The sequence below is a fragment of the Lactuca serriola genome, chromosome 3 (genome assembly GCF_051521515.1).
Source record: "Lactuca serriola cultivar US96UC23 chromosome 3, Lser_US96UC23_V15, whole genome shotgun sequence".
Classification (NCBI taxonomy): Eukaryota; Viridiplantae; Streptophyta; class Magnoliopsida; order Asterales; family Asteraceae; genus Lactuca; species Lactuca serriola.
In genome coordinates this window covers 32,568,933-32,592,353 of record NC_136410.1, presented here as the reverse complement: position 1 = coordinate 32,592,353, position 23,421 = coordinate 32,568,933, and the positions used below count along the sequence as shown (strand labels likewise).

Genomic DNA, 23,421 nt, shown 5'->3' with positions numbered 1-23,421 from the left:
TAAAGTCAATAGCATTCAAAACCGTCAGGATTAGAACGGATAGAACGGTAACCGAAGGAGCCCATTTCTGTTCCTTCGCCTTTCTTTCATTTCATTAGAAAGTTCCTTCTTTTTGTTACCCGGCTTTGATGAGATAGGATCGGAAAAAGGTCTGACTCTATGGTACAACCATCCCTTCCCCTCCTAGTCTAAGAAGAGCTTCCCCTCCTTCCAGGCCCTAAAAACCTTGCTTCCTAAGCATACTAATAAAGAATTAGCAGAGTCGTCTCCCTCCTCCTAAAAGAGAGAAGCGGGCTAACCCAAGAGAGAGACCAGCCATAATTGCTCTTAAGGTTAGTTAATGGCTTTCAAGGGCTGAGGGACATTAGCCACTCTCCTGCTCGTACCTCGCTAACAACCGTCAACAACCAGTGTTGCAACAACTCCTAAATCAATAGGGCCATAAAGACTAGTCCTACTTGCCCTAGAGATTAGTTAATACCTTCAAAGACCGGCAGGAAGTCATACAACCTAGCTCTCCTTACTTGATAGGGGGTCGGATAGAGGGTCTAGTAAACTAGCTGAGTCATTCGAGAGGCTTCAAACTTGGCTAAGCCTTCACATAAGCGAGACTGCTTGCATGTCCATCATTAGATTTGCGGGGTAGTGGAGGGAGTGCTTCCTCTCCTTAACAGTCGAGCTCTTTCTTTCCTCTCAAGGAGCATGAGCGGAACGGAACGGTATCAAGTCTATTAGTCGGAGAGGTCGTACCGTCAAGCGAGTTGGGGAGCTCGACTAAAGCCGACCTGAGGGAGTCCTACAACCTTCGGTCTAGAAAGCTAGTAACTCGGATCTAGGACTAGGAAGGGAAGGCAACTACCCGATTTCAGGGTCTTTTGGTTTAGAAGTTCTATATTGAAGTTTCGTAGTGAGATATTTCAGTTAGGTAATGCTCCTTCTCGAATACCAGACTGAGAGTGGGAGATTGACATCCTTTCAATCTTGGCTAAGAGGACTATTCAAATCCTGGTGAAGTAAAGGACTATGAGAATTCTCAAGTCGATGTGAATATAGGGCCATTTTGATGCGGGAATTGTGCAAAATGAGACTTTCAGGGAGATAAGGCAGGGAAGCCATTAATGGTATTTCATTTGAAGTGGTGTATTTCAAGTTGGAGAGTTAGGGAATTCAATCTTGGTATTGAAAGTGCGGAATCGTATTTCCGAAGTGGGCTATTTGGATAGGAATGAAATAGGTTTTAGAAGGTACAAGTATTGAAAGAAATCCTGTTTACAATGAGTTCTCAATCGCAAGGTCCTACCCGAGTTACAGAAAGTTGTTGTCGCCAAAGAAGTCTTACCAAGAATAGCCACGGATTTCATTGAAAAAGGATAGGCCACTCGCTGAGCGCCCTAATCAATGAAGATAGGTTTTGATGTGGGGTATTTTCTATATGGTATGGTACAAAGTCAGTTTCTAATTATTGGATAACTTATCCCAAGGAGTGAAGCTACAATAGACCCAATTCATGTTCCTCCGTCAAGATCAAGATGAAGGGGGGGAGGATGAGATCTTTAGGCTGGTTAGTGGGGGTCCATGGCTAAGATGGAATCTTCACCTTTGCTTTCAAGCTATCAAAGTCGGGAACCAAAGACGTTTAGGATCGATTCCTTATTCCCCAAAGGGAGTTGTTTCCGACCATCCTAAAGAGAATCAAGATATCCCAGGAACCGGAAGAGACTGCTCAGGATGAATGTCTGGGTAACAAAGCCGAGGAGGTGTAGTCAAGGAGATAACTCCCGAGGAGAGTGATTGGGCCCAAACAAAGAAGGGAGGATCTGGAAGAGAGGGTTGATATTGGGTCAACTATGGCAGTGACTGAGGGGGACTTGCTCTGTGATAAACAAATGACTCCAAACAATAACCTCAAGGCAGCCAATCCTAATAAAAGAAGTGAACCTGAGAAGAGCAGTAAGAGTAAGCGTTCAGGTGCTGGTGCTATGACCTTAAAGGTGGAAGATCCTCCCCTAGTTCTAACCACCCTGAATGAAGAGTGGGCGAATAAAATAAAGAACATATAAGAGATGTTGAATTCTAAGAAAGAGGGGGGATGGGGAAAGTCAAGGCCAAAGAACAAAAGACAAATAAGGGTTGCACAAGACTAAAAACTAGAGGCAGCGCTAAGGTGCGAAAGGAATGTAAAAACAACAATAGTTCCACATTAAGGTCCTTATATGGAATGTCAGAAAGATCGGTAAAGTCGAGAAGCATAGAGAGGCCTTTTAGAGCATAAGAGGCAGATTTTATTGGCTTGGTGGAAAGCAAAGTGAGGAGTGGAAAGGCGGACAAAATTACCAGATGCTTGAGAAAGGATTGTAGTAAAGCCATTACTGTGGAGAATGAAGCCGGGAACGGCAGAATTTGGCTGATCTGGAATATAACTATGACATTAACGAGATATATAGATCTGATCAGGCTAGATCTTGTAGTTGCTGGGGGAAGGAAGGAAGGAAAGTAGGGTTTCCTTCCAGGACCGAAGAAGGTAAAACTCTGGGCGGGATGCCAGGTTTCGCCTACGCTACGGTTTCACAAGATTGAACCTTCTTTGTTCAACCGAAGAAAAGGAGTTCCAGAACACGAGGGAATGTACTTTCATCCCCAGGACCGCCCCGTCTATGTACTCGGGGGGAGTAGTGTTGCACAAAGTTAATTTACTATGGCAGGACTAGATGAGTTGAAAAAGAAACTCGTACGACTATTTGATGCGAAAAGGGCTTTCTTCTGGATCAACCATGGATCCTTCTGATTCATATATGGTAATTTAACATTTACAGGTAACATTCTAATGTAGATCACACCAACTTAACCAATTTTGTATTTACTTTTATAAAGCTATCAGATAGTGGAATTGTCAACTTACTCAATCGATCTTATGGATTATACAACATTAATGAAATTGTACTATAAAATGCATATAAATATTAATAAATGATGTAGATGAAAGAGAATATTTGTAGCCATAGGCAACAATGCAAAAAATGTAATTTAAAGAGCTAATCATATCCTAACTCACATAATCATTGCATTAAAGAAGATCAATATATTTGACAAGGTATGGTATATATATACATTTCAGCACATGTAGTATGATAATTTTGATTCCATTACTACACTTGCCTTCAACATTCTTTTAATTTAGAGATTTTCTAATATATGTCGTAAAGGCACATATAAGAAGACTTAGTTGAAGTATTAATTATGAGAAATATTATTATAATTAAATGTGATAAACATTAGCTATAAATAATATTATTTATAATTAATGTATTTTACATTTAACTATGGTAATATTACACATAATTAATGTTCATCACATTTAATTATGGTAATATTTTTTATAATTACTACTTCAGTTATGCTTCTTATATGTGTCCTTAGGGCACATATTATAACATCCCTTCTTTTTATATCAGGAGAAAAGACAAAAGATTCAACATTCTTTTTATATCAAGGTCATGTGGAATTTTAAGGAGCTTTTTACACTCCTAACTCTAGAAAATAAGAATTGCTCTAGAGTACATGGATGGGGGTTCACTACCCAATGTTATAAAAAGACAAAGATATATACCAGAAGCACTCCTTTCTTTGTTGGTTCAAAAACTTTTGCATGTAAATATTTTTATCTTGAGTTTTATGAGTCTTTTTAATATTTCTTACTAATGTATTTATTCTTCAATGACTAATAGTCTATTTGCATGGAGTTAGATACTTAGTCCACATAGACATAAAGCCTGCAAATTTTCTTGTAAATCTCAATGGAGAACCAAAAATTATAGACTTTGAGATAAATGTTGGCTTAAAGAACTCTACGGAAGTGGTAAGTGTTTTGTTGGATGCAAATCATCATGGCTAATCCATTTTGATGATTGTTTTACTGGTATATCTTGACATATTATAATTGTCTTCTCTTTTGACATTGTTGGTATTCAATATCCCCACCATGATGAGAAGTTTTTCTTGTTCTCTTGTGTAGGTTTAATAAAGTTTGTGTATTGGAACTTTGCCTTCCTGGTTTGTTTTCCATTTATGGCTCTTTTGTCATATTTCTTTTAAGGTAAAATATAAAAAACATTGTTCTAGTTTCAATTGATACTTGGTGATCGAAGGAGTTCTATGTGGCTTGTTAATTTTAATATGGATCATGTATTTTTTTTTTGCAATTCAAGAAAACACCCAACATAAACTTTATGTTTTGGCATTCAATAACTTTTACGCACGATTAACATATGCTCCATAAAAACCGGTTGTGCAAAATAGTACACTTTTATAGATGATATTCTTATCGGCTAATAACACACATGAAGCTTACATCCAAGGATCGTGAGAGTTACACTAGCAAGTATTGCTTTTAAACATTTTAAAGCTAATGAGTATTAAAAAAAATTCTATAATTCTTATGATTTATCAATCTTTTATATGATCATCTATCATGGTCATATGCCAGGTATTTGTTCATTAATTGGATCAATAAGATGAAATATTATACGAAGTTCATCTAGAATCAAGTTTTGTGTTTCTTCCAAACAAATATATTGTTTGATAGTTTGAGGTTTTGAGTAATAAATTTGTTTTTTTATACTTATTATCTTAATTGTATGACAAGTTAAGTTTAAATTTAAGTAATGATTTGGGTTTCCATTTATTATCTTAGTTGCTTTGTATTATATTATATTCTATTTAAATTTATAAAAAATGGACCTAATTTTCAAATATAAATGTTACTTGGTATAAAAAAACGGTAGCTAAAAACTGAAAAAATGTTTTTATTTTAGTAATTGGTTAGTGGTATAAAAAAGTGCCATAAAAACCAAAAGTCTTATAGTGGCATAAAAAAGTGTCATTAAAACAAAACCTAAAAGCCTTTAGTGAGAACATTGTGACACATTTTTTGTGTCGCTAATTGCCAATGAGGCATTTAGTAGCACTTTTTAGGTTCTTAATGACATTTTTTGTGCCATTAAATGTCATTTTATTTGTAGTGTCATTTTTGTTGGTGTATCAACTGAGTGGACTGCATTTAGAAACAACTTAAAGCAAAATATGTTTGATTCTTGGAATACTACACATTTGTCATTTCTCTTTTTGTTATGTTTATCATTTACTATGAATCTGTGCTACATTTTTTTATTTTCAATAATGAACTTTAATTTATTTTTATTGTTTATATTTGTTATATATATGGTTGAGTATTTTTTTGTTGAATGCATTGTTTCAACTAATTATTATGTTTGTAAAAACAATAAGTGTGATGGAAAAAATCAGAAACTATCATAACTGGACAGTTGCTGAAGATGTCAAGCTCGTGGAAGCATTGGTAAATATCGTGAACATAGGAGGATTTAAACTCGATAATGGTTTTAAATATGGATATTTACTACATTTAGAAAATGCATTGAAGGAAAAAATTCCTAGCTCTAGCATATTAGGTAAACCGCACATTGAGTCAAGGATCACAACCATGAAAATAGATTGTCAATCCGTTTATCATATGGAGAATGGTATGGACGTAAGTGCTTTTGGTTATAATAGCTCCACTCATTCTGTAATAGCTGAACCAACGGTTTGGGATTCTTACATATAGATACAATATTATAACTTTTATATATTTTGTTACTTCTTAAATATTTATATTTTATTTTTATGTGCTAACTTTTTATGATACAAAATAGGTTCATAAAGAGACAGGAAAATGGAGAAATAAGATATTTCCTCGTTACAAGGATTTATGTATCATTTTTGGAAATGATAGAGCTCAAGGGAACAAAGTCAATGATTTTGTCCAAATGGAAGAAGATGCAAACAATGAATAATAATCTAAACAAATAGAATATGCTTTTGAAGAACAAACCATAGAAAATGAAGAATCTCAAAACACGGGGTCAAAGAAAAGAAAAAGAATTGATGTTGTGATTAAGGGAATATAACTATTGCAACTAACATCATTGGAGAAAAACTTGAAAAAACAGCAAATAGCATGAATCAAACTGATGCAGCTAGGCCCCGTCAAGACCCGGGCCCGTCCAGTTAGGATCCGATTGAAAGGGAATCACGTGGGAAATCAAGTATTTTATCTTATCTTAGTTTAAAACTAGTTAGTTATTATCAGTTTAGCTCTTAATAATCGTGAAGGGTAGTTCCCCTTTTCACAGGTAGTGTAGCCTATTAATTGTTTGGTTTTCTATGTAAAGGTGGAGTTTTTTTAGATGAAATAAAAGTGATTCCTTTTTCCCTAAATCTTGTGCCTCGTGAAATTACTTGCAATTACAAGGGTAATCGCATTAGTTGGTATCAAAGCGCCACCAAGATTCAATCATGGGAGATCGAGGCAATCGTGGCAGTCGAGGGCAAGGTCATCTCCATAGAAACGCCGACCGAGGCAATGAAGAAACCCCCCCCCCCCCAAGAACCCACGAGTCGTTGAGGAGATCGCAAGACTGCAGCAATTGGTCAGGGACCTTGAAGCGCAGCAAGGGCGGCGATCCGACGAGGAAACAGAAACATACCCAAATGTTTGGGAGGACCAAGAAAACCCGTTTGCACGAGAGTATCGGTGGCAACCCGAGCGGCAACCCCGTGACCTAAGGGAGCAGCGATCAGATCCACTCCGAAATCTCGGAATCAAAATTGAAGTGCCTGAGTTTGACGGAATGAATGACCCGAATGTTTTTCTTGATTGGCTCCAAACAGTGGAGCGTGTTTTTGACTTACGAGACGTACCTGAAGATGTGAAGGTAAAACTAGTAGCCCTTAAATTGCGTAAATATGCTTCATTATGGTGGGAAAACATGAAAAAGAAAAGAGCACATAAAAGAAAACCTTGAGTGACCACGTGGGAGAAGATGAGAAAGCTCTTACGGGAGAAGTTCCTTCCCCCAACATTCCGCCAAGATGCTTTCTGGGATTACGATAATGTTTCTCATAAATCTACTATAGTGGAGGAAGTGATTTCTGAATTTGACAGGTTACGAATCAGATGTGGGATAGATGACGAAGAAGAACAGTTAGTCACCAGGTTTTGAGGGGTTTTACGGCCCGAAATTGCTGATGTAATCCAGTTACAGCAATATTGGTCTTTTAATGATGTGTGCCAGTTAGCCCTCAATGTTGAAAAACAGCATAAGAACAGGACCAGAACTGTGACTCGGCCCGCTACAAGTGGACCATCCAGTAACCGTTTTCATTCGTCCAGAACTGAAGGATCGAGTAGTTCCACCACACCCGCGACGACAGTGCGTGGGCCACCCCGATGTTTCAAGTGTGGGGGTCTGGGTCACTTCGTGAGGGACTGTCCCAATACCAACTTATCACCCTCACCAAAGACACAACGCCCATATATGACACTGAAAACGAAAAGGAAACTCAGGAACCAAAGGATATTGAGTTAGAGATCACGTACCCAGACAAAGGAGAAGCCCTCATTGTCCAGAGGGTCCTCAGCATTAACTCGTGTCACAACCCGGATGATAATCGGTGGCTTCGAAACAACATTTTCCGGACCCGTTGCACGGTTAAAGGGAAAGTGCACAATTATCATTGATGGGGGTAGCTGTGAGAAAATGGTGGCAAAATCAATGGTCGACAAACTGGGGTTGAAAAGAAAAGACCATCCCGAACCCTACCAGCTCACGTGGTTAAAAGAGGGGAATGTGGTTAAGGTGCGACACAGGTGCCTCATCCAATTCAATATTGGCACTCGATACTCGGATGAGGTGTGGTGTGAGGTCATCCCCATGGATGCTTGTCACATCCTCCTAGGGCGACCTTGGCAGTTCGATCGGCGCACAAAGCATGACGGGTACTTGAATACCTACATATTCAAGAAAGAAGGGGTAAATGTTCAGCTAGTACCCCTTGACGTGCATGCTATGGGAACAGAAGCCTTGGTTATTACCAAGTCAGCTTTCTTGGATTTCACAAGAAACACAAAGCCACCCTTCGTGTTCGCGATGGTCATAACAGAAGTCAACAACAGCATAACCACCAAACTGCCACCTGAAGTACGACCCCTCCTTAGTGAATTTGCAGATGTGTTGTCAGAAGAAATACCCGCAAGCCTTCCATTAGTTCGCGAGATCCAGCATTGTATTGACTTCATCCCCAGAGCAGTCATCCCGAATAAACCAGCCTACCGGATGAACCCAACCGAGTACGAGGAGCTATAACGCCAAGTTACCGAGCTTCTAGACAAGGGGCTGATTCGTGAGAGCATGAGCCTGTGTGCCGTCCCCGCTCTTCTTGTTCCGAAAGCTAATGGGACGTATCGAATGTGAATTGACAGCCACGCGGTCAACAAAATCACAATGAAGTACCATTTTCCCATACCCCGTTTGGACGACTTGCTGGACCAGCTATACGGTTCCTCCGTTTTCTCGAAAATTGATCTACGAAGCGGGTACCACCAGATCAGAATGAGACCAGGAGATGAATGTAAAACCGCCTTTAAAACGAGAGATGGGTTATACGAATAGGAGAATCAAAAGTACAAAAAAGCTTTGATAGTGATTCCTGAAATTTCAAAAATGCAGTCGTTAAGTGTCTTGGATAGTTTTAAAGCAAGTAGGAAAATAATGTGTGATCCGAAAACCATGTTAAGTTTTTGGAATTTGTAAGGGGAAGATCGGAAGGACTTTGTGAGGTTCATGTTGGAAGAGTGATATGATTATGAACTAGATATTTAGACATTATTTTACATAGTGTGTGGTTAACTTTTTTTTTTAATTTTAGATTGGAAATAATGAATAACATTTATTGCTTTATATTTTTATATTAAATGGTTTTATTTCAATTTAAAAAAATGTTTTTTATGATTTTTATCTGTTCAACGAAACTCATGTTAGTTATTTTTTTAATTTATATTTTATAGAAGGGTTCAACAAAAAAATATTGTAATTATATAAAACTCTGTCATGTTTATTAAAAATATAATTAAGGTACAAAAAAGCACTAATTAAAGGGTGTTTTTGTCATATTACGTAATTCGTTTTTCAATTTCTTTGAGAAGTCAACAAACCAAATACAAAATAGATTTAATTTCATATCAACCAAGAGTATTTAAGTTCTTAGTACATTCATATTCAAATTCTTTCCATTTCCTCTGATATATTCCATTCCTTTGAAAAAATTATGCCAATATTATTTTGCAGGTTGTTACTTTAAAAAAGAATTATAGTTGAGTTATTATATATTATGGTAATTCATTAAGGTTGTAAAAGGTGTCACCAAAGTTAGTGGTACGTTTTATACTTCTATTTATCAAACCAAGAAACACCAAACAAAAATAAAAACTTAAAACCAAAAGCCTGCTAAAAAACCATTCGTTAATACAAAGTCTCGTCATATTCCTTCCCAAACCCTAACAAACCATCCTCCCTTTAAAGATGCATCTATATCTCTAGACAATAATCTACTGGTACTGTTCTATTGTCCAGATCTTCTCAAAGGAACGTCTTGTTTCCTCGCATGAGAGAGAGAGAGAGAGAGAGAGAGAGAGAGAGAGAGAGAGAGAGAGAGAGAGCTTCCGATATTTCATCCTCATGTTTTGGCTATGTTATTTATGCTCGCACATAATTGTGACATGTGGGTATTAATTTTCAGTATTGTGTTCTCAGATCTGACTAAAGAATCAGTCATTTTTTTTCATATCTCGTTATATACCATATTCATAAGGTACTTGCGTGGTGGTGAACCGGCTGACAGAAGAGAGTGAGCACACAAAGGCAAATTGTATAAAAATGAGCTGTATGATTTTTTTGTGTGCTCATGATCTATCTGTCAGCTTCTTATCCCTCCCATATCCTCTTCCTTATCACTCTTTTGGAACTATTTTGTTTGTGTCTGATCTATATACGTTGTTTCTTTTATTTAGAAATTTAAAGGATCGACTAGTATATATGATAATTTATGTCTCGCTGTATTTCTGTATAATTAGGGGTGGAGTCCTTAGCGAAAACTCCTGAGAATATAGGAGTTTATGACACCTAGCTATTATTACTGTGAAGAAATTCAAACAGGAATACAAGTACTTTACCTACATATTATAATGTATTACATTATTACTTAATTAATGAGGATCATGAATGATTTTAACGCGTGACCTTTCATTGTTTACTGTGCTAAATCCATGGAAAACGGAAATTGTTTTAGGACCATTAGTCGTTATGTAGAATGGTCCTAGCTCGCCTCTTTCTTTATTTCCTTTTCAATATTAATTTGTCTTTGGGCGTGGGATATGCAAGAAATTGCGATCTTGACTAGATTTTGGTTTTTTCATTTGGATCCCTGTGATTAGGTTATTATCTCACAAAGATTCTGCTTAATTTGTTGTTAAGTTTAATTTGAATACATGAGTTAATTGGATTTGGATCTAATGGCATATGTGGAAGGACTACAGGTATTCTCTCTTCTGCCTTAATTATTTTTTATTCTTCTTGCTTTTAGATCACATCAAGACTCTTGGAGCGAAGTTTCTTAACAATGTTCATATTAATGATGAAATTTGTCAAAATCAAGGCTTGTTTCTTGAATCCCAATCATACTGTTTACATGACATTCCAGCATTAATATATGCTTATTTCTTTTATGTTATTCTTATCTAGCTAGTGTTGGGTTTTAGTTTCTTATAACCATAAACCCTTCGATTCGTCTGCTGACGATGAATAGTGTTTTTATTAAACTAATAATCTTGACAAATGACAAAATTGTAGGATGAACCTCACCTTAAAAGTTGGCTGTGTTTTTTCACCATATACAAACCCTATATCGCTAATTACCAGTCGTTGATGTACCCATACGTACCCTCGTCGGCCATGGAGTTTTCAAAAACTGAAGATAGCACCGTAGGTTCTGATCTCTGACGCTCAATCTCTCTTCACTACCGGTCATATATAGCGCTAATGTCATCATCACCCTCTCCTTAAATTCATCGATCTTTTTTTACTTTATTTGACCTGTATCGATTTTTGTTGGTTTCAGAACCCTAACCAAACCATATCTATCAAAGTTCTTGGGAACGGAAACTTATTTATGTCTCAATATAAGATTTCTTATTTTTTTACTTTGAACTCCCCAAAACCCTAACCCGAACCAAAGAGGCAATCTTTATGTTTTTTTCCTTATATATCCTCATTCCGGATAGGCTTGCACCAAGCTGGTAGTGACCCCATCAATCGGCTCTTGAGTGTGATCAGTTTTCCCAAATAGCATTGAAGAAAAGTGATTTGGATCTTGACCCCATGGGTTTTGATGACGTCAGTCGATACTGATGGAATGTATCCGATGATCGATGCTGACAAAGTTGATACTGGCCGAAACAATAATGCTTAGATTGTTGTTTGGAGTTGGAGTAAGGCAAATACGCATGCAGGGATTATTTAGTTCTCTGATTCTTGTTTGGATTTAAATGAAAGCAATTATATAGACTGAGTTTTTACTTTTTTTACTTTTTTTGCATATATAGAACTCAATGCTTAGCTATCCGCATGACTATAGTGCTCAATGATATTTCTTTGCATAATTTGTTGAATAAATTCTGAGATTAATATTGACACAGTTTTTCATTATTGGTTTTGGTAGTTCATTAGATTGCTACATATTGTATTATTGTTACTTTTATATTTTCTTGTCTGAGAGCTGCATCAGCTAAAGTATTTTGGTGCACTGCAGTTCTTCCTCTACCCGGATTTTGATCTGGTATATATTCTTTTCCTACTTGGTTTTTGTCTTTAATTATTGTGTGCTTTTTGGTTGAGTTTGATTTTCTGAGAGAATTTTTAAGATGTAAAAAATGGGTATGGATAAAACGATAAAATAGGGTTTGTCATGAAGATAGGACGAAGGAGTTCAAGATATAAGGGTAGATAAATCATTATAAAGATCTACAGTCTAACTATGAAAAGCAAGACCAAAGTTTAGAACAGTAACGTCCGATGTAAAACTGTAAAACTTATACTCCATATCCATAAACGGTAATATGACAAAGGGATGAAAACTGTGGTATGTTTTACTATTTTAACATGTAACTTGGAATTTTGTGACCCGAATGAGTAACTTGCCCGAAAGGAAGTGAAGAAAACCCGACACCAAATATCAATGGGATAAGTGTTTGGAGTAGGCTTAAGTCTGATAGGCCGTACACGATAAACACTTATTTCATACCGGGTGCGGGGACGGATCACCCGGTGACGGTATGAACCTATTTATTTATTCGGGATCTACTTGTATATGAGATCGGCCCTATAGTTAGGGTTTTATGGCTACAAATATTTAGGGATGAGCATTGAAACCGGGTACCCGCTTTTGGAACCGGAACCGCCTCGGAACTGCCAGTTTTGGAACTGGAACCGCCTTAAGTGGTTCCGGTTCTGGTTCCTAAAGTTATGGAAGCGGTTCCGATTCCGGTTCTCATTTTTTTGAAACCGCTACCTGCTGGGTATCCGTCGGAACCGGTTTATATATATATATATATATATATATATATATATATATATATATACACATGTGTCATGTGTGTTACTTAGACTGGTTTAGAATATATGTTGGTCCGATTTTGTCCGTCTTTGGTCAGAATTGACTTGATTTGGATCGAACTAAATTGTGGTTTTATTGACAAAAGTTAACAAAATTAATGTAATCGGGTTACCCAGAACTGGAACCGGAACCGCCGGTTCCGGTACTGGTTCCAAACATTTAAGAACTGCCTAGAACGGTTCCGGTTTCGGTTCTAACTTTCTAGGAACCGCCGGGTCCGGTTCCTGTTCCGGTTCTCGCCAAATACCCGCCTATGCTCATCCCTACAAATATTAGTAGTTATGATTACAATGTAATCACTTTTAAAACAATCTCATATTAATAGAAGAGTTCTTTAGTTCCTTCTCGTAGATGTAGGCAATCTGACAGGTTGGAGGGCAGATGCTAATAAGATACGATTATAAAAGCCTCCAAATAATAGTAGTTATGATTACATTGTAATCACTTTTAAAACAATCTCATATTAATACCTTGTCGTAGATATAGGCAATCTGACAGGTTAGTGGACACATACTAACAAGATAATTATAAAAGCCTCCATATAAAACAATTCACCTCAGAGGGACTCAGCTATCCTATCTGAAATCGGCCATGTCACTAATAACGTCTGCACTATCCTCTATGCAAAGCCTTAAGGAACACACATAGAACACCCCCAAATATACCCACATCTACTTCCATTTTTCATTGTCATCCAAAGCTTTAAATTAGACACCGATAACACTAAATCCTCTACTTCCCAAGATTCCTCACTCACTTGTTTTAGGCTGATGAAACCAATTCCAAGATAGCAACATCACTTCATTCTATTAGAAATAAGTTAGTTATTATGCAACTCAATAACATCATTTTTTGGAAACGGTTTTTAAAATGTTGATCTCCTAACCAAATACCCTTCCAAAAAAGAGTGCAATTTTTAGGCCCAACAATTCTCCTAAAAAGACTATTAATTAGGATACATAACGCTTTTGGCCTAGCGATATTTAGATATGTTGCAAAGGTATCCCTCCCAAAGTGGTTGAGACTTCAAGTCTCGTGAGGTACAAAATACATAGAATTGGGAATATAATTAGATGGGTGTATGTGTGTGTTGGCCGTTCTAAAAAAACATAACTCCAGGAAATCGTCTTATGTTTGAGGAATATTAAGCTAAGCTCTCGGAAGCTCTTTGGCAATACGTCTATCATCAACAAGATTGATATTATGTAAGCATTTCTTACAAGTCGACAAAAGAGGGCCGACTTTAACTTTCAATCACCACCACAGGACTTAGGAAAAAGGACATTATGGCACACAGTTTAGAGTTGAGCATCGGCCGGTTTTTGGTTAAAACCAAACCCATACCAAAAAGTTTGGTTTTCAACTTTTGAAACTCATTGGGTTTGGTTTTCTGTTTTAAGAGTCGGTTTTTTGGTTTACCATTTCATTCTATGGGTTGTTGGGTTTTGGGTTTTAACCGGTTGGTTTTGACTCTAACTCATTTTCCCGCAAATTCTAAAGAAAGTGAAAGAGACGCGTGAGGAGATGTGTGGAGTCAACGGTGAGAGAAAGACACGAAGTGTTGAAGAATCGAGGTCAATGATGTAAACACTAACCTAAGTTGCATAAAAATAAAACATATTTAGTTTAAAATTTTAAAATATGCATATGTTGGTTTGTTTCGCATAGTACAGTTGAACCCAAAATGAATTTTTTGGTTTGAAAATTCAAACCTAAAACCGACAATTTAGGTTTTGATTCAGTTTTGCCAAAAATTTTGTGTTCGGTTTCGATTTTGCTCACCCCTAACAGAACCTAACAAATCTTTTATTTTTATCATTCCCTCTCTTGAGAAATATCCTCCAAATTTGCTCCGGTAATACAATAATCTTATTTGGAGCATTGAAGAGGGAAAAATAATAAAGTGAAAGGCTCGTAAAAACTAAATTAACAAGCGTTAGACTCCCACCAAAAGAAAGATTCTTATCAATTGCTTAATTTGTCTCGAAATTTATGAACAATAGAGTCCCAAATCTTCGTAGGTTTCATATGCCTCAAATAAGAAGACTGAGATACATGAATGTGGAATGAAGCAAGCTTATATTTTTAAATTACTAGCAAGTCTAGCAATCTCCAAAGCGTCCACCCAAATCCATACAATTTTCTTTTATGAAGATTAACCTGTAAGCTAGATACAAGAAAGAAACATCAAAGAAAACTATTAAGATTAATAATATTAACTGATGAACGGTCTCTAATGAACATAACATCATATATCATGAAAACTGTAACATCCGATTCTAAATTAGTAATCAAAATGTGTCACCATGAACTTTGAGATGAGGGCTAAATGTGTCACCATGAACTTCGAGATGAGGGCTTGTGTCTCATTGAGAATTTAAAAGAATAATTACATGTACCTACAACCGCTCAATGATCTATTTAGTACTTGATGAAATTTTATTAGCCCGCGAGTAAGATAAAAGCATCATATATACCCTGAATTGGCTACCAATGTAATATTCTATTTTTTTAACTTTGTTTTATAACACATAAATTGTTGTTGTTGTTAATGTCATCGTCGTCGTTGTCTTCTCCAGGAATTAATCTCTTTGAATTAATTAATATTCAAGCCCTTTAATTAATTAAAACAAGTTAATTAATTACTAATATGATTTCTAATTAACTTATTAATTTCTTAATAAATTAATAACTTATTTTCTCCTTTTTCTTAATGCTAGTTGGTTCATGAGACCAACCCAAAAGGAAAGAGTGAAGATGTGAACTTTAAAATGTAACTTTGTTATGTCTAATGAAATTGCGGTTTTATTTTTTTTTTATTGTATATTACGTGTATTTTTTTGTGCTACCAATTTACTTTGACCTTAGCTCCGCAACTGGTGTAACCCCATCAACTTATCGGAAGTGTAGCTCAAGTAATCATAGATTAAACCACATCAAGTAGCACTCGATTTCTTCTCTCAACAACACCATTCAATTGTGGTGTTTTGGGAGGAGAAAAATATGAGGCAATCCCATAATCCTTTAGATGATCAATAAATTTAAGAATCGAGTATTGTCCACCCTTGTCGAATCGAAGCACCTTGATCTTCTTGTCCATTTGGTTTTTGTTGGATTAAGTGTCTAAATCAATAACAAAATTAGTAATCTTAAATTATTAGCAAATTCTTTTGCCCTCAAACCTAATAATTGAAAAATGATGACTTTTTTAGATAGAGACTAATTTATTAATTTATTATGTGATTAATAAATTAAATAGAAATCAAAATGAATTTATTAATATGTTGTAAAAATAATATATTAATTAGAAATTGTATTATTTAATTAATAATTAATTAGAATTAATTAAAAGTGCAGAGACTGTTTAGGTATTTATTGAAAGTTGAAGCAAGAAGGCTCTAGAATCCCATGGGATGGGGTGACGAAAATTGAATACGAATAGCCTAGAATTTTCATCCATAAGGTGTTGAATCATGAAAAGTTAACATCTAGCAATCACAAGTAATCAAGTTTTGAAGTCAGCTGGGTCCGAGACGAGTTAAAGATCCGAGATGAAGGGAAATTCCGAGATTAGCAGTCTGCTCTAGAATTCAATGTATTTTGTCTTTATTGTTGATGTAAAAGTTCATAGGACTTTTCTTTATGCATCTTTTGGATAACAGTTTGTCAAACACTGTGTATTATCCAGTCCTAAGAACGTTTCTCAGTTTGTACCATGTTCCTCATTCACTATTTAAGGAGTGAATGTTTTCGTCATTAATGTATAAGTGAACAATTCAAGTTTTATGCTAAGAATAGCAAATATTTTCTTCATGTCATTTTCACTTTTCATTCAAGTCAAGTTCTTTCACAACATTCTTATTTTTCCTTTAATATCTTTGCATTGATTATACTCTAAGTTTTTTTCTTCATTTATTATCTTGAATACTTTGTTGAATATCTTCTTTGAGTCTTAACTGGTATTACCAGATTCAACTGAAACCTTTATCAAGAGCGGACATTGATCTTAAAGATTAACTCAAGGTTTAAGTTTTCAAACCTTGTCCTTGTGCATTGATTGTTTTTTCTTACAATTGGTATCAGAGTTTGAGTGGTTTTCCTTTGAATCCATAAGAACGGATTATAGTTGATTTGAAATTACATTGGTATTTCAGTCATTTCTAATATCGTAACTTCAATGGCTGCTCCTAATTCTCAACAAATGTATTCAATGCAATTAGCAAATAGCGTGGGTTGCCCTTCTCATGCCCCACTGCTAGTAGCTGAAGAGTATGATCACTGGAAAGTCAGAATGGAAAGGTTGTTACTTGGTAAGGAAAAAGGAGAAGAAATATGGAGATCCGTGAAAGAAGGTCCACATGTTTCGGTCACACAAATCGTAAGAGATGTTGCTACAACTCTCTTGGGCCAAGATAAATAGCGTCAGGCACCTCTCATTGATGCCGACATAAAGAAATTGCATGCATATCAAGTTGCATTTTCCGAGATGGTGTTTGGTGTTCCTCCTTCTCTTTTTGAGCACATTAAGTTGTGCAAATCTGCAAAAGAGATTTAGGACACTCTCTAAGACCTGTTTGAGGGATCATAAAACATGAAGGATAAACGTCTAAGCTCGGTTGTCAACGAGTTCGATACCTTCACCACAACTCTAGTGAATCAGTTGCCTCGGCTTCCAATAGATACCAAATCGTTGTCAACAACATGACAGTTCATGGGATTGTCCGAACTCTGCTAAAATACAATCTCAAGTTTATCAATAGTATTGGTAAAGGATAGGGAAATGAGAAATCTTGTCTTCAAAGTAATGGATATCTGAATAAGATGAAGCTTTAGCAGCTGTATAAGCTTCAAGGACATGCATCAAATGTTGCTCAAACATTGAGAGAAATCTCAGGAGGTCCTCTAGATCTTGTTACTTTCTTTGATCCTCGAGTCTCGAACCCCTCTGTTCCAGACCCTTTCAAAGTTGTTATCCCTCCTATTTCATCTGTTCAACCCTCTCCACCAACCTTACCTGTTCTTGCTAATTCTAACTATCAGTTTAATGGAGACCTCAACAAGAGTGTGCCTTACTATCCATGAAATAAAAGCGACCATGGAACCCCACTCACAAACAATACCAAAACCATTTCCAAGCTCCTCATCAAAGTAATCCCAAACCATTTCTCAAACCCTCAGAAAATCCACCTGCCTACAAGCCAAACATCTTAACACCAAGTTACTTCTCGGAATCCTGTGAGATTCCGAAGTTAGACAAGCCAAAGGTCGTTTGTTACAAGTGTGGTCATGGAAATCATTTTGCCAAAGATTGTATGGCTGAAGCCACACAGAAAGCAAAGATCAAGGACTATGCATACTATGCCCGTCGAGCCCAAGAAATGGCTACAAGTGAGAAAGCATTTGTCATCACAGTGTCAAGAGATGTGGAAGGATATTGGTCATGTAGAGATGAAGACGATGTGATTTCTAGAAGAAACATGTGTCTTATGGTTAGATAGAAAATCGAATGCGATGAAGGCTACTGGTCATCTGGATCAGAAGGGGATGATGAAGATGTTGAGCCAAAATTTTGCTACATGGCAACAAATGACCCACCGGGTCGAAACATCGTTCAACAGGTAAAATCTATGATTACTGATAATAAATTTGATTTATCTCACTGTGAACCATATCTAACCCAGATCCAATCAGATATGAACATCATCTATAAAACCTATGAGTCTGCCATAGAAGCAAGTGAGAAGATGGAAAGTGAATTGAGTCTTCTTAAGTTACGTTTCGAGGATAGGAAGCTTAAAATAGAGTTGTTAGAGCGTGAATTTGTAGTGTCACAAGATGATTGTAATATTCTTAAAGACAAATGTGAAATCACTTATTCTGAGGAATGTTTTAATTTCTGATAAAAAAAATGCAAGAATGCCAAAATTGATGCTTTACATTATGTCATAGATATTCTTGAAGCCACTGAACGGATGACTCATAATTTTCGTCATCCTTAGTCTAAAGCACCTAGTCTCGAAAGCGAGTTTCCAAAACCAATTGCTCTCCCCTTGAAGGAGTTACAAGGTCTAACTTTTATGGGAGACATTCCGAACTACACATATTCGGATACCACTGTCTCACCATTGTCACCGCTTCCTGACTTTAACCCGGTATTCATCTCTGATTCCTGAGTTTTAACCAATAATTGTCAAGTGTCCCGATTCCATGCCTCTTCCGCCTCTGATACCCCTGTACTTGAACCAGACCTCTGAATCCTTCCCTATCATCACCCATACTGTAGTTCAAGTTCCAAACCACAGTCCTCCTAACAATTGTGTTGTTGAGGAAATAATTCTGGAGACAACTGGACCTGACTTAGATAAATCGGATTTCGTCTGGGCATTTTTGATAGTGATGTAGAAGAAGAAATCTTAGTAGATTATTCATCTGACTCTTGTGTTTCTGAGTCTCAAGTGATTTCAAAAACAACATTAGTGCCAATCAAGCCTACGTTTAACAACCCATATACAGGCCAATCTTCCAAGTCATCATCTGAATCCAGGAAGAACCATCTTTAAATAGGAAAGATGTTGTCGATCCCAAGGTAGAAGCCAAAAATGCTCTCAAAAAGGAAATTAGGTTAAGACATGATTCTAGATTCACTGAAAATTCTAAGAAGAAAGTATCTCGGACTGTGAGCCCATCCACTAGGAACCACAACATATTTGTGTATGTTAATATCCTTAAGAGGCCTACTAATCCTCCTAGTTTGGTAGCTCAAAACAAGGTTGTTAGTTCTATTCCCAAAAAGATTGTTGTTGATATTCATCCCACCAATACTAACTCTTCTCGGACAGGTTCCACTGTGTTCGTTGCTAAATCTAATGGTACAATTTTCAAACCACGACAGCTTTCAAAACCAAATGTGCCATCAAAAGTAGCAAACAAAGAACAAGTTGCCAAAAACAATGTTATTCAAAAGAATTTCAAAAGATTCAAACCAAAAATTTGAGTGGAAAGTTAAAAATGCCAAAAAGGAAATTGCAACTCCATGTGACATTATGATTCCTACAGCTTCAAAAATTGTTGGTCCAAGAAAAGTTATTTCCAAACAACCTGTTGTTGAATATGATTTCAAGATCAATGAGAAGACCATGGTTTTCTGCTTATTTCCAAAAGGATCTCGGAATAAACCTTTCGAAACATTTGTTGCTCATAAATCACAACATAAGTCCAAAGCTCGTGCCCATGTCCCAAAATCTAACATGGAGCTAAAAAAACTCCAAAATTCATTAATTTTAGCATTCACTATGTGCTTTGGAACAAGATACAATATGGTATATTGATAGAGCTTGTTCCATGCACATGACGGGGTAGAAAAGTTTTTTGCGTGATCTTACACTCTCACCAAATGTTGGCCATGTGACGTATGGCAACAACTCCAACTCTCAGATCAAAGGTTATGGCATCCTCACCAATGTCAATTTCTCTGTCTCAAATGTGGAACATGTAGCTGACCTGAAGCACAGTTTGATAAGGGTGGCTCAACTCACCGACTCCAACCGACGAGTTGAGTTTTGCAAAAAGCATAGCTACATCATGAATGTAGACCGGAAGGAATGTCTCATCAAATCAAATCGTAACAAGAATATGTATCCTCTTGACATCAACATTATCATCGGCAAACCTCAACTTTGTCTACTCTCAAAAGCCGTTCTTCACGTTAGTTGGTTATGGCATCGGAGGCTTGCTCACCTAAACTTCCGATATATTAATGATCTTGTTTCCGGTAAAATGGTCAGTTGTCTGTCACTCCTCAAGTTTGAAAATGATCATTTGTGTGTTGCATGTGAATGTGGGAAGCAATCAAAGAAAGGTCATCATGTTATTATCGAAAAATCAATTTCGGAACAATTAAACTGCTTCACATTGATCTTTGTGGACCCTTGTCACACCCCCAAACCGAAACGATGGAAACGTCTGGGAGTGGATGACTTCATGTTAAGTATCACAACACATGCATCATAGTAATCAAAGCAACAACAACCATTGTATTAATAATATAAAGCTTACATTATGTTCAAAACATTGCATGATTTAGATTAAAACAATAGCAAAAGATAAGTAGTAATGCTACTAAGCTCCGTCTCCACAACACCTGAGAGGGTACCTGTCTACTAACATTCCTGAAAATACAAGTGGTTTGAAAAAGTGTCAACATTAAAGTTGGTGAGTTCATAAGTATTTTTGTTATAAAAAGTATACTCTTTGTTCTTTGGAAAAGTTTGCATGTTCCTCCAGAAAATCCTATATTTTCTTAATGAGTAATATGACCGTATCCGTTCCTTCTGCGATCATTTAGTGAATACAAATTATATATAATACAGATCGAATAGACAGTTGAATGGGTGGATCTGCCCTAAGCCCACAACCAAACAAGGAACAGGAAGTAAGTCGGAAGTCACACATTCCACTGCCCATCAAATCTTCGTTATATATAATTCTAACGTATTCACTAAGTAATCACATAATTAACATTAATGATATGATGAATGTGTTTCCTTTAGAAAATCCTATATTTTCTTTAGTAGAATGGTAACCACAATAGTTCCTTCTATAATCACTTAGTTTATATTAGCTATATATAATCTAATATCGAACGGACAGTTGAATGTGTGAATCTGCACTAAACCCACAACCAAACAAGGAACAGGAAGTAAGGCGGAAGTCACACATTCCTATGTCTATCGGATATTATTTATATATAACTCTGATGTATAAACTAAGGAATTATAGAATTAACCATTAAAGGTCCTTTATGTTATACTAGTTTGTAAATAAGTGTTGAACCTTTTTGTAAATATGTTCCTAGTTGCACTTACTCTATTGTAAAACATTGTTTTCAGTAATAATTGTTATTGTTTTCAGAAAGTTAAATCGAAATTGAACGTTTGATTTTGATTTCAGTTACAGTTGGCCACTTTTATTGTTTGTAAATCATTCTTGTTAACTAATTGTTTAGATCCTTAATTGTCTAGGTTAATCAGTAAAAGTAACAAATATTAGATTAATTATGTGTTTAGGTTTGACTCTAATATAAATTGATCAAACAAGTTCTTACGCCTCTGAGGTTGTGAGATGTATTGGACTTTACTGGGAAATTACATTGTGTTTAATGCTAATTTTCTTTGTTAATCAAGAGCATGTATGGTTAATTTAGTAAAAAGTTTGGTTTAATTCAAAAAGCTTATTTTGATTAAATGATTTTTGTAATAGAGGGTCATTAGAGCTTGTTAATGAACTTCAGTACCAGTTTAAACAAAGGCACAGTTCAATTATCGTGTTGAAGGTTAGTGCATGATTAAGAGAGTTACCGTGGAACTAAAATTGCTTCCTCTTTACTGAATTTACCTAGTATTTGATTTGATCGTTCTTTTATAATTTTCTGTTTTTATTAGTTTTTAATTATCAAAAACAAAACCCCCTTTTTTTATTCGTCAAAAATTAGTATGTGGCTTACGCAAAAAGGCATAGACTTTAGGATGTGTCCCTGAGGATTCAACCCTACTTGCATGTACTACTTGTTAGTGCAATTGAGCAGTGTTTTATTTATATTTATTTGTTTTGGTGTTGACGACAGGCTTTAACAGAATGCTCCAAATGCTCATGTTACATTTAACAAACAGTTGTAGAATCGCCCCATGGGATTGTTTTGCTTCCACGCTTCTCTTTGTTTTGCTAGCATATTCCCACGACATAAGCATGGGTGATTCTCATTTCCACGAACGATGACCAAGTGTTTAGATGATTTCGAGGAGCTCGTCATTTTTACAAGAGTAAATGAAATGGATTTTGTAAGAGGAAATGATGTTGGATATTGAAATCTCTAGAAAAATGAAGTTAATTTTGATGAGCGGTTCACACAAATCACACAAGACAAATATTGAATCAGTTAAAGAATATATGAATTTGATTATATATATATATATATATATATATATATATATATATATATATATTAATCAAAGGATCAAAATGTCGAGTCTTCAAAGATAAGGATCAAAATGTCAAAGTCTTCAAAGATAAGGATCAAAATTTCAAATCGTCAAAGATAAGGATCAAAATGTAAAAGTTTTCAAAGATCAAGGGACTAAAATGTAAAATTCATTTTAAACAAATGAATTTGTACCTTAGCTGCAACACATCATGAATCACAAGGAAGTATGAAATTCAACAGTTTAACTATGCAACTTGCACTAATCCACTTCAACTTTACAGGTTATTTAACATATCAAGCAAATACAAGAGCAGTTCAATTCACATGAAGCAATTTACACAAAAGTAAAATTCAAGCATCAAGAGCAGTTAAACAAATCTGCATCATTGTGAAGTAGATGAATATTCAGCATTCACACAAACAACTCAAGACAAAATGGAGAGTCACTTTACAGATTTTCAGCAAAAGCAAATCAAGTCTACTTTACAACCCAACAAAGATTACAAATACATAAAATATAAATACAATACAAAGTTTCAATTCTCAAATGTGGAGAAAAATGTAGTCTTTGTGGTAAACAATGTAGTCTGGGAGGGGAGACTACACAAGTGTGGGAAATATTTTAGCCTTTGTGTGAGAGTGTTTATCCCAGGGGAGAGGTTGTAACCTATAAAATATAGAGAAAAAGTTAGTCTTCTTCATTGTTTTTATGTACTCTCTCTAAATCTATTTGAATACAGAAAATATACCAATTCTTGTGTTCAGTTTTGTGAGTTAGATTCATTTACAAACAATTTTTGCATTTTTCATTTCATTGCTACAATTGGGATCTATCAATTGGTAGAGCATACCATTTGATTTTAACAATTGGTACCGAA

At 35.9% G+C, this 23,421-nt stretch overlaps 1 protein-coding gene across 1 annotated transcript; it reads left to right on the top strand.

Moving 5' to 3' along the window:
• The first annotated feature begins 7,499 nt into the window (after positions 1–7,499).
• On the top strand, positions 7,500–8,201 carry LOC145095120 (uncharacterized). Its single transcript, XM_079033054.1, has one exon. It carries the CDS (start codon positions 7,500–7,502, stop codon positions 8,199–8,201), a length of 702 nt encoding a protein of 233 aa, XP_078889180.1.
• The last annotated feature ends 15,220 nt before the right edge of the window (positions 8,202–23,421 follow it).